This window comes from Fringilla coelebs (genome assembly GCF_963513975.1).
Source record: "Fringilla coelebs genome assembly, chromosome: 4".
NCBI classification, from domain to species: domain Eukaryota; kingdom Metazoa; phylum Chordata; class Aves; order Passeriformes; family Fringillidae; genus Fringilla; species Fringilla coelebs.
In genome coordinates, this window is record NC_140032.1 from 49,628,556 (window position 1) to 49,641,373 (window position 12,818).

General features: G+C 39.7%; 1 protein-coding gene across 1 annotated transcript in view; it reads left to right on the forward strand.

Moving 5' to 3' along the window:
- Positions 1 to 8,546: 8,546 nt before the first annotated feature.
- EMCN (endomucin) overlaps positions 8,547 to 12,818 on the forward strand; it is a gene marked incomplete at its 5' end in the record, with an annotated part of 53,150 nt that continues 48,878 nt past the window's right edge. Inside the window, 2 exon segments of the mRNA XM_084204825.1 lie at positions 8,547 to 8,609; positions 8,612 to 8,732. Of these exon segments, the coding sequence (XP_084060951.1) occupies positions 8,547 to 8,609; positions 8,612 to 8,732 (184 nt within the window).

The following is a 12,818-nucleotide window of genomic DNA, read 5'->3' on the forward strand; positions in this document are numbered from 1 at the left end:
ACAAAACAACAAACCTCAAAAAAACCCAAAAACCCACAAACAAAAAGAAGGTCTGATTGCTATGAAGATGTACTCAGTCAAAGTAGGGAAACCACAGAACAGGGGCTGGCTGTGGCTGCAGTGAGGTGTTGCTCCTCTTGCCCCTTGCTCATTGGTGCTCTGCTGGAGCAGCTCTAATGTCTAGATATTACTTCTATAAAATATGTACTTTCCAATGCTTTTTTTGCTTTCAGGTACTGAGCTGATCCAGTCCCAGCTGCAAGCTGATCCAAGTATCAGGTTATATAGTGGTTATATCGTGATTTCCAGCAGCTATAAGCTAGGTTGAAACAGTCTCTTCTCATAAAGCTCTGTTGTGCAGTGAGGATGACAGAAAATGGTTATGCCAATTAAATGAAATAAAAATCTTAGGTTTTCTCAAGGAGTACTGAACAAGTGCCAATACTTTACAGTTCTCCTAATGCAGATGAAGGTACTCTGCAAAGGTGAACTTTCTGTCAGTACCGTAATACTCCTGCAGAGGAGGAGTTTTGTGCAGTCATTATGTCCACTTCAGTAAATGGGACAATACAGGATGTCATGTCACAGGTCAGGGCTGTTTCTACCCATCTTTTGCTAACACATGGATTTGACAGGCCATGTTGAAGAATTGACACCTAGAGCAGCCAAAGGTAGACTTTGCACTTCATCTCATTACTCTGATGGATTAACCCCCAGGATCCCCAGCTATGGTCTGTACATGCAGGCTGAAAATGGCTCTGCATATCTGTGGGTGATGACAGAAGTTGGATAAGTAGTGGATTAATAAATTGAGAAATTATACATTTTCCAGACTGAGATTCTACCTCAAGACTCTGAGAATAGCAAGGGCTCTACAGAAATACAAGTCAGATTCCTGCTTGAAACCACGGTGCTTTATCTCAGATAGATACTCAACCTGCTTTTACATGCTCCCAGTGATGGCAATGCTCCATCTTCAGCCAAACTATTCAGACAGTAGAAAGTCAGATGAAAACAATATGCTGTGCTTTTATTGAGTGCTTACTTCCTTCATTAATGTGATGAGGGTACTCAGCCTGAAATGATGGCTGTGTGAATAGCACTGTCACAGCCTTGACATTGTTCCTCCTTTCTTTGCCCATCCCTCGAGGAACAAAAATAACTGGTCTGCAGAAGTAATTGCTGTCCACCTGCTACTCCCAGCTAAGTATTAACTTCAGTGTCCTACGTACTGAACTTCTGAGTGTAACTCCTGTTTTACCAGAAGTCACTGGCATTTTGCATTCTAGATGAGCCATATGAATTAACTGTCTCCTAATCTAATCCAGCTGTGAAGGAAAATAAATTACCTTAACCTGCTGGAGCATAACTTGTAGATTGTATGTGGTCCTGTTCTTCATGGAGAGATGCAGGAGAAGCAATTTCTAAAAACTGTTCTCTGCCTAGCCATCTTCTCATGGTACCCCAAACTAATATGTATAGGTCTTGACTGTAAATCAGCACTTTTGAATGTTAAATTGAGGTAGGGTGTTGTTGCTGCAAAGACCCCATGGTGTTAATGTCCCTGAGCATAGTTTTATAACTCCAAATATCTTCCAGTGTATACCATAAAGCTAATTTTAAAAGGTGATTGGCATAATACATAGTGGTTTAACAGCTTTTTGTTACTACAGGCAGTTTTCATTGCTACTGGACAGTGCAGTGTGTGAAAGCACAGAATGCTGGTAGTTAATTTTTTTCTATTGTTTGGTGTAGGGTTTTTTCCCTTAAAAAAAGTTGTAGTCTTATCCCAGCTGTCTGGAACAAAAGTTTAGATGAGTATAAGCACAGATTAATGTCAGTCAGTGCATTCCTGATGACAAGCTGCCCAGCAATATAAGAGATTTCCAAAAGCATGGAAGTGTGAAATATTTTTTGTGTGTTTTCAAGTTATTTGTGGGTGATCTAAAAGACCTGCTTCTAGCAGGTGCTCAAGATGCTTTTATTTTCAGTTGGCTACTTACTACCTAACTCTTAAATCCTGTGGAAAGCATTTATTCCCAAGTGGATTGCTGAATAAATTGGAAACTATAAATGCAGAGAACAAGAAAACGTTTGATATCTGTGAAGGGGCAGATATGCAGTCTTCTAGGAAGCTGGAATGCTGGGGGTATGTTTTGGCACAGGGATTTTACCTACTTTTCTTGGAAACGTTGTTTCCTTATCAGACCAGGCATGCATTGTATTTTGCATGTGTCAAAAAGTGCTTGCCAGCAGGACTCATTCTGATAGCGACAACAGGAAGTCTGAAATACACCAAAGGAATGAAGGCTTGGGAAGCCAGACACAGAGGAGCAGCAGTAATAGCTGTTCTGGATAAGGAGGTTAAGCCACAAAGAGTTCAAGCCTATCAATGCTGGAAGTTGGATTGCAGGAGATTGTAGGTAGCTGCAAACAAACCAAAAAAATTGCAAAAGGAAAAATGCCAAGCAGAGAAGAGCTGTCTCAGTTTGAGAGGCTCTGTTCAAAAAAATGTCTGATAGATATTGCCTTGGAGTATAACTTAGTCTCAGATTCATGATATGCGAATTCTGGCTTTTTGCTGTAAGTTCCAGAAGAAGCTGTTCATTATGAAACATCTCTTTACCTCACTTTTTTTGATGGAATAAGAGATGCAGGAAATGAACGTTCTGGCCCAGCTGTTCCTGCATACTCTCTATCTGCCCAACATTAAATTCTGCGCAGCTGCCAAATTTCCTGTAACTCTCCTTTTTCCAGCCCCATGACCTGCAACTCAGAAGCTCCCAGGGTCTTCTAAGTAGCCCAAGCCCTCTGAATCTCACAACATTTATGAACAGGAACAAAACTGATCAATGAGGAATCTGGAGACATTTTTATCGGTGACTCCTTTAATGAGTGGATGAAAATTTATGTTTATAATACACGCTGGGATACTAGCACAGTAATAGTGTTGGCTGCTAGGAAAGCTATAAATGCTTGTATTTAAGTACAATAGGCTCTTTATAATCAGAAATTTTATAATGTTCTAAGATGTTTCTGATGTTAGTGGCCTAAAAACAAAGCTGACACTGTTAGAAACTGTAGCTTAGAGAGACCAATGCACAGAGTATCCCCTCATAAGACTGCCAAGAAATCCGATACATTTTTCCATTGCTTGTGTAGAGGAAACCAAATGGAAAAGAGAAACCACAGAAACTCAGCTCAGCAGCTTAATGTCTAACAACATCTTGCACAGTAAAAATGACAAGTAAAATTGGAACAGAAAACACATCTCGCTTTTCAGTTCGGGGTCCACTGCAGTCTCATGCCGCTGCCTGTTTTTAACCAGGCTCAAGAAGAATGAGCTCATTGCAGTTTACCACAATAAAGATGAGATATCTCTCTGGATAGATAGCAGTTGGATTTATCCATCCTTTTGGAAAATTAAGGCATGGTTCAAACACATATTTGTGTTTTGTTTCTTCTGAGACAGCCAGCCATAATAATCACTCCTTGCGCTTCGAATAACATGAGAAACTGAGACTGACTCACTGTTTCCCATTTCATTAGCTCAGGACAGGATGCAGATCCTATAAACACATTCCGTGTGAGGCTTTACATGACATGAAGTTCCTTGCTCTAAGTTTGCAAACCCACTGTTTTTCATATCCCTAGAACAACTGTTTATGGTCTCTCTCTTCCAGCTCTTCTGACTGCCCATATCTAAGCATAAAATATGACTTAGGACTGCAGTAACTTTTCCCTTCATAATTTACTTTTCTCAGCCACAGTAGTTCTGCTTAAGCTTCCCTCTGACTAACAAAATCAAATATCTACCCATCAGTAGCTCACCAGTAGTGAAAGAATGGACCTTGGATGGTGCCCTTGGAAGGATCCTGGCTGTTAAGCTGCACATTGCAACTCCATTTCTGCAAATAGGGGCCTGAGTTATACCTGCTGCAAGTGAATAACCATTGAGCCGGATCCTTCAAGCATGTTTTGAGTCCCCATGGTGAATCAGTAGGGTTCCAGGTATGTAAGAGTGGGAAAGACATGGAGTAGGAAAGAGCAGGAAAAACACGCTCTGTGGTAACAGATATTGTTACAGAGTCTGTTGGTAGAGCAAATAAACAATCCTCTGAGAGCCAGAGATGCAGTAGTTCTATTGGCCTTGAAAAAATCTTTTGTAAAAAAAATAGCCAACAGACTAAATGTGTTTTTGTCTTTAGTTGCCTACATAAAGGCACTTAGAGATTTAGTGGAATTTTTCACATTAGCAGCTGTCTCTAAATCAAGTCAATGAGATTGAAGCAGTTCCATCCTGCAAAGAAAAGGTGGCTAGCTTGGATTTTTAAGCACCTAAATACATTTTTGAGCCTGGTCTTTAATATTTTTAATATTACTTTGTGCAGCAGGATTTGGATACTGACATTTCTAGTCCATGAAATATTCCAATGTTTCCATTAAAAAGTTCAGAACAAAATATCTACATTTTAATATGTCCCACAGTATGAATTTTTAGAGAAACTTCTACATATAGCCATTAAAATACCTTGGTTTTCTACTGCTAAATTCAAGTTCTTTGAAGTTCTACTTTTATGTAAAAATTTTAATATATGTAATAGGCAAAACCCAAGTACTTTAAAAAACAATTTTTAAAAGGACAGAAAGCATAGCAAAGCAAAATATTCTGGCACTGTTACAACTGCATTTTTCAATGCAAATTTACCCTGTTTATGGAAGTAAGTATAATGAAATATACAGGTAAGTCATAGGTAATTTCTGGTTTTAGCAAATTTCTGTATTTTAGCCAACACATCCAATATTGCTTTGGGTGTGTTTGCTACAATACAGACAGAGCAAAACAATAGACTTTGAGGTTAGTTGCTGTTTTTATATCATTCTGCTATAAGAGTTAAAAAATAACCATCAATGGAAAGGATAGCAAGCACCAGTGGGAAAGGCTGAAAAATTTGGCGCGTTTGTTTCTTCAGTTTAGTAAAACACCAAAGACTGTATTTTTTGTACCTTTTTATTTTTGCTTTTGTAAAGACTTTGACAAATTGACTCTTCACACCCACACTGGAAATTGTCAGCAGCCCACAGCAAGGTAGCACTGCTGTCCGTCCACGTTATTACCTGTTTTATGCAGTGGTGCTTCAAGGATATTGAACAATATGTAAAATTTTTACATTCTCTAAATCTGAAGGGGATTATTTGAACCTCATAGGAAAACTGTGCATGAAAAGGCAGTGTTATGCTCCAAGCAATGTGAACTAAGAAAGAATATATAAATACAGCCAGAGACCAATAAAGCTGTAACTGCAAATCCACTGTGGCTGTAAATGGTTTCCCTTTAATAATGAAATACCACACTGGCAAAAATGAATATATAACTCATGCTACCCCAACCCTTATTGGACTACAAAATAATGGTATTTTAAATAGAGAGTCCTTTCATTCTCTAGAGTGCTCTTTGGTCATGTTTCAAGTTTTCTTCTGCAACTAGGAGGACTAAAATCTTACATGAAAAGATGTAGAAACTGAGTCATACAGACACTTGTTCTGGGGCTTAAAGTGAAACTCCAGATATCTCAACACTGGCAGGAACACCACAGTTGGCAGGAGTACCAATGACCAAATTTCTCTGTGAAACAAAGAACGTGTTGGCACTGAAGCCAAGTTTCGCAGTTTGAGGAAAGAAAGAAAAACATTTATTCAAAAAAGGAAAACTTATTTGCTGATAGGAAGGGAAAAAACCTCTTTTCAGTGAACACATAGAAGAATAGTCTTTAGCTATGAAGATCTCTAGAAGCTTTTGAAACCTTACATTATTTCTTGTTAAGAAAAATTGTTTCTATTGACAAGAGTTGTGAGAATCTCTTCTGCAGTTCAGATAATCCAAGCCAGAAGCTGCAACTCAGCTTTAGCCAGAATTTTTCTTTCAGTGAGTTATTTGAGCTGTCCCTCTTTTGTTCCTATTATTTCTTACATGCATGCTCCTGCTGCTGCCCAAATTTGATCTAGCAGAAGTAGCTGCCTTTGAAATTGACATGAGTATCTGAGAGGGACATTTTTCTCATGATGTTCCAGGGAGCAGAAAGTTGTGTTAGGGCTCTCTGACATAGAACCTGAGTTGCATGACATAGTGTAAGGCAAAGACACTTGGTTCTTTCTCTTTCTTTCCCTTCCAACCCCTTGTGTGAGGCTGGGGAGGCTTTTCCAGACTTTTACCTACAATATGCCCACCTTCAGTGAGTTGCAAGGAACCATCACAGTCACCATCTTAAGCTGCAGCAACTCCTTGGGGAGCTGTTGTTCAGATAAACTGCAAACCATTACTCATTTAGGCATTCAGACAGTTTCTCTGGGTCTCAAAACCCAAGAAAAGGATTCTGTCCTCATACCCTCATGCCTCTTAGATCTTGCAGAGATTTCATTTCAGTCAATAAAATAATATCCCTTTCTGTATCCTTCTTCTGCATTAACATTTCAGGTGGTAGCAATAAAAGGTTAGAGTCCCTCTTATTACATTAGGAACAGTACTAACCTGGGATGAATTCACTCTCTGTGTTCAGATTTGTCATCTTTATTGAAGGCTCTCTGCTGCAGCAGTTATTGCTTTCCTAGCCCAGTCTAACTTTAAGTCCTATGTCAGCAGAAAACGAATGTAAAAACAGAGCACTGCTGCAACTCCCTTGCATAAGCTCTGATGAACTTGGCAAAAGTGTCATTGTGTGGCCCACTGCTTTGTGAGTCAAGTTTTTATTTCTGTGGGATCCTTTTCAATAATGCTGAGAACACAGTCCAGCTATGGAGAACCTACATGTTTGCATCTCTCATGGGTGCAAATACCCAAGTTTGTCTGAATGAAGTGCCAGAAATTCATTGCCTACAATCAGATTTCTGTTGAGCACCAGCTTCTGTCACCTGCAGAGGATGTGTCAGAGTCTTAAGATGTAGCAATGTAATTTCTTTAAACCACAGTTGTGTCAGTCTTCTCCCAATTAACAAGCAGTAGAACAAGAGGAAGTGGCCTCAAGTTGTAGCAGGGGAGGTTCAGGCTGGATATAAGAAAGATTTCATCACAGAAAGGGTTGGAAGCAAGGAAAAGGGTTGGAAGCAAAGGGTTCCAAGCATTGAAAAAGGCTGCCCAGGGAAGCAGTTGATTCATCATCCCTGGAGATATTTAAAAGATGTGTAGATGTGGCACCTTGGGACAGGGTTTAATGGTGGATTTGGCAATGTTGGGTTAGCAGTTGGGTGCAATGATCTTAAAAGTCTTTTCCAGCCTAAACAAATCTGTGATTCCACACATAATACCAAGCTACTACCATTTTCCTCATCCCATGGATAAAACAGCACTGTGGCTGGAAGTACTGTGGATTAGCTCTTGGAAGTTCCTGCATGTGAAGCCATTCCAAAATTTCCCCTTATAGCTAGAACCTGTCATGAAGAAAAAATATGTTAATTACTGAAATAAGTAGAGTTGACTATTTAATCAGTCAGGCTGTTTATGAGCTCAATTTTTCCAGTTTTTCCTGAGAGCTGACAAAGAGGGAGAAGAGCAGACATACTGCACTTCATTCTCATTGTGGTTGAAGGTTTGTGATTTATTGCCATCAGCTGCATTGAATCTTTGAGGGGCAGAGCACAGGACTATTACAAGATCATGCTTTGATAGCCTTTAGCTCTAGAGCTCTGCTTAGGTTTCTTTCACAGAAGCTGGAGAAATTGCTGAAATTGCTGTAAGAAGGAGGGATACCAAAATTTTGCAGTCTGTCCTAGGGAGAAGAGTGAGAATCTGTGCTAGTTGCTTAAACAGCTCAGGTAAGAGGCTTGTTTTGGGGGTCTGTACTCCCATCCCATGGCACAGCAAGTAGCTAAACAGAAGAATGAAAAAAACCCTTTCCATTACTAATGGAGCAGACACAGTCAAGGCTAGTTGAAACTTCTCAAATTATAAAAAAAAAAAAAAAAAAAAAAAAAGACCTATTTTCATGTAAACCCCCCACCCCAGCTCCTCTAACTCTGCCCAGCCCAGAGCCTCTCACTGCTGGGGCACCTTGTTGGAGCCACTTCCTCTCCCTGTCCTGGTAGCCCTTGCATCCTGTTGGTTGCAGGATGGCAGCTCTCTCAGGGAGACTCTCTACCTTTAACATGAAGCAGCTGTGATTTTCAGCAGGGCCACTTTACACAGCCCAGAAAAGAGGCAGATGAGGGCTCTTGCTTGCTTGTTTTACTCCTCTGTTCCAGGCTGTGTTATCCCCCTCTACCTGGGCTCACTCACTGCTCACAAATATGTGCTTTAAAAGTATCCCAAGCTCCAGTAGGAAAGCTGGTGATGTATAGTGTATCCTAAGGAAAGATTTGCCTCTGTTCAAAAACCTTCCTGACTTCATGACTGAAGAAGAACAAAATAATGTATTAACAAAAACATGGTTCACTGCCAAAGAAAAGGAGTTCCTGTAAGGACTGAAACAATAAATCTCCTCTGTACTGAACTCCCAGAGGGAGTATGTTGTGTTTCCTCCTGTTCTTTATCAAAGTCCCCAAAATAAGCAGGAATGGGCAGTGACCAGGCACAGTCACCACACACCTTTTTCCATGGAGTAATTAAGGCCTGCCTCAGAGGAAGAGAGCACTCCCTGCCCAGCTGCACAAGGGAGAGCTGACAGCACTACCACCAAGCATGAAGCTCCTGGGGACTGCCTTCTTTTTCCTTGCTGTACTCTGTGTTTGCACTGTGGGAGGTAAGTTCTTTGGCTTTTTTGGATAGACTTGTCATATCTCTCAAGTGGTTTGTGAACAAAAGCTGAGCTGTCAGTTGGTGTGTGCTTTTTCTTCATTTCTACTGCAGTGATTGAAAGACTGTGTGTTGGAGGAGAAGGTACTAACTGGCAGCTGAGTTATATGTGTTCTGTGAAAAACTTTCCTGCCATTGTATTTTTGTGACAGTTTTCTTTCTAGGTGTCATGAAGCTCCTAAATCTGAGAGGAGTCAAAAGCAGAGGTGTATTTACAAAAATTTGCAGTTCTGTTTTTCTTCTACATGTTAAAGCATTTTTTGCAAAGATGGCTTTAAGGGGACAATTGAAATGCCTGAAAGATTTTGCAATTTTTGCTCTTGCAAATTAGATCCATCCTGATAGATTTCCCTTGCACTATGCCAGCTATAGGTTTGGCCATGAATGTCATTAAGAAATTATTTAATTTTTGGCCCTATAGATATAGGGACTTAAAACTTCTGTCAAGTGTCTGATAATGAGGGGGGCAAGCCTAGGGGTCATATTGTTTACTGGGTGCAGTATCTTAGATATGGTTCTTAAATGCACAGATTTAATACAACTTTTGGTGTCACTGAACAACTTCAGGTGGTCACTGAACTGATGTTTTCGTTTTTCTTCACTTTGAAAGATCATACTTTTAAAATGGAATTAACTAGTAAAACCTGAAAGAGTCAAAGAACCTGCAACAAGGGCCAGAGTCTATCATCACCTTTGCAAAAAGATACATTTTAAGTAAAATATGCCTTTTATCTGTACTTTCATTTCCCATCTCTCTGGGCTACAACTTCCACAAATGCCTATAGATTTCCTGAAAAGGATCTATTAACCAGAATTAAAATTTGATAACACTAGATTACCCAATCTAAATGAAGTTAATCAACTTTTGCTCAGGTTATGTGTTGAAATCTAGTATTTTGTAGTGTATCTTATTCTATTGCTTGGGCTCATTGCTGTTAGGAAAACAGATCAATAAAGGAGATTAAAAATAAACCTGTGCCACAGAAAGAACTGCTTTTGAAGTTATGTTAAGTACAAGCCCCAAAAGTCTGTGTTGAGGTACTATTTATTCTCTGTCTGCTACTCCTTGTAAAAATAGTCTTCCTGTTATTGTCAAAGCTTTAATTTCACTATTTCTGAAAAGCAAAGTGGAGTTGCATCAAAAAGAGCATATTTAACACAACAATCCATAAAGCTTACCAGAAAGCAACATGCAAAGGTGGGAGGAATCCTACTAATTTTGTACAGTCCTTTCTTAAAAAAAGACTTTTCCTCCTCTGCATGATATGAACATGGCAGAAATTATGACAGTGAATAAGCAAATTTTATATATGATACATTTGTTCTGAACAATTTTGGTTCTGTAAAACGGAAAAAAAAGTATTTTTTAACACTTAATTTCAAGGTAGATGTGGTAGTGAAATTCTGTTGGTAAATTCACACTAGAAACTTAAGAAAATTTTTGGGGAAATTTGAAGTATGTCTTTTTCTACCTTGTGAAAGTAAAGTTATATGCTCTGGTCAAGCTTGCTTCAGGCAGCACCATGCACCAACCTGTTAAGACAGAAGTGGTTTTATTGTCTGTTGTGCAAAGCTGGACCAGAGTATTTGGGTTTCCACTTTTTGTGATCTCTAAAGTGCTCTGGTCATCTGGGCTGTAACAACAGAATCTTGTAATCTGAAGCTGGGAAGTGATGGTGAGGAGACTCACACCAGTCTCCCTTTTTTGAGCATTGGAGACAACAGCAAGACTTTCCTCCAGTGGTTTTTAGTATTTTAAAATTATAAATAATAATATAATTATATGTTATATAAACTTTAGAGAAGGTCAAATCCCACCCCAGTGTTTTAATGCTCCCTCCCCCAGGGTTTGGAGTAGTTTGCTTTCAAAGCTCACCAAGACAAATGTATGGGCTTCCAACTTTTTCCTGTGCTACACACAAGGTGCTTGTCTGTGTATTTTTTTTTTTATATCATACAGAAGTGGACTAGGACATTTCTACTGTGGTTAGTAAAGAACATACTCCTGTGGGGCTTCCACATTTCATGATTTTTTCTTCAGCTGTATGCTCACAGTGTTTTTCTGTGCAATTTTCTAATTTGTTTTGGGATCTTTCATCCTCAAAAGCCCGTAATGTTTTGGTGGATTCTGCCCTCTGTCAGAACATTACTAGAGGCTCAGTTAGGTACAGATGTGGAGGCTGATAGCCCCCTGACAACTTGTTCCTCCTACCTAGACCTTTCTCAACCTCTGGGAGTTAAATGGCATGCTTAAAATAGGAGTTCCTTCAAGCTCATCTCAAGGTGTTCAGTTCTCCTGGCATATTGCCCTTTATTCTTACCTGTTCCAAAATGTAGCTCAAATAAAAGTGCTTTCTAGGTCGGTTCATAGCATTTTCAGCTTTAAACAGGCAGCACTGGGATGTGTCAAAAAATACAATGTCAAATTATAGTAATCAAATATGAATGCTCTTGAGTCTGCCTTAGGATGTAATTACTTTAAAATGTGTAAAGGTGAACTTGTTTCCTTCTAAAAGATAAGAGGAAAAGCCTTGGCATGTGCTTATAATGTGAGTACTTAGACATTGCATTTTCTTGTGCCTTGGTCTCGGAATACAATGTGGCTGTGGCTGCACAGCAAACATCCTCCACACAGTGCTGTAGCGCAGCTCAGCATCCTTCTCCCTCAGGCACCCAGGCTGGTTTCTTGCAGAAGTGGCAGCAGAGGACAGTGGGCTGTGCTCCTCCCGGTATGGGGCTGGACGTGTCCAGGTTGTGCACCTGAGCAAAGGGGCTGGAATTAATCACCCTGTGTTGGACACGTCCAGGGGTGGGGTTTTAAATTCCAGTTGCTGACCCCTCTTGACAGCCAGAAGTAGCTTTATCTGAGTCCTCTGTCAATGTTGATGGCACCACAAAGAAACAGGGGATTCTTCTTTTTTTGAAAGGTAGGAGCAAATCTTGGCATTGAGGGTTTGGTCCAAATGCCCCTGAAGTAATTTGGAGCTGCTCTGTTTCACTGTGGATCAGCCCTAAATTATGAGTTTCCCAGCCCCTTTCCTCATTACAGGAATGCTGTGTAGCATCCCAAGCCTGCAGCACAGCTGATTAATCCTGACTCCCAGGCTGACAGCTTGAGAAAAGTTCCACTGAGCCAGGACTCCTGTAGTTACTACACACATTTGCAGCTGTCTGAATGCTGCTCTTGTTGATGTAAATTAGAGGAGATGGATAGCCTTTTCTTTTCCAGCTTCTGTGTTCATCTCTCACAAGCCCTCAAGTATTTTAAAAATTAATTTTCAAAATTAAATACTAACTAAACTGTTTTGAGCAGTGAAAGCTTTTGAAACCCACCTCACTCTGGGTTATTATTCACGTTTGTTCTCTGGAAAACCAGCAAGGCACATACGGTCAAAGTTGGATCATTGTCTCATTTCTGAAAATTCGAGAAATGTGAATAGGCTTTAGATATTACTTTCTTACACTTTTAACTTGCTTGAGCCAAAACTTTGGATGTCTAGAGAATTTGCCTGTTGTGAAAAAAAAAAAATTGTATTTGGTGCTTTCACTGTTTCTAGCAGTTTGCCAAGATTAGCTTTGTGAAAAATCAAATTATAGTGCTAGAACTTATGATAGCCTTTAATGGAATATTGAATTTTTATTGCTGTGCAGATTTTTTTGTTCTTTTTTTCCCCCCTGCTGCCACGTTCCTTTCATTCATCAGATCCTTTGCATTTTGGGGCAGCTTTTGACTAACGGAACTTAAAGGTGTATTTATTACTGGACAGAAGGAAACTGCATGTTGTATCCCCAAACCCGAAAGCAAGTTTACTGCATTTACTGAGGATAGAAGCAGATGGCTTGATACCTGCTTGGTTATGATTTACAGCCAAAATAAATGGAAACTGAGTATGAAGGGCAAGTTGCCTACAGCATTCGGTTCCAAACCTGGGAATACATAATGCTGTGTAACATGCCCAAAAATTGGTTGTCTTTTCTGAAAATTTACCAGAATGTTTTCTCTTTTCTTTAGCTGACTCTTTTTATCTGTGTT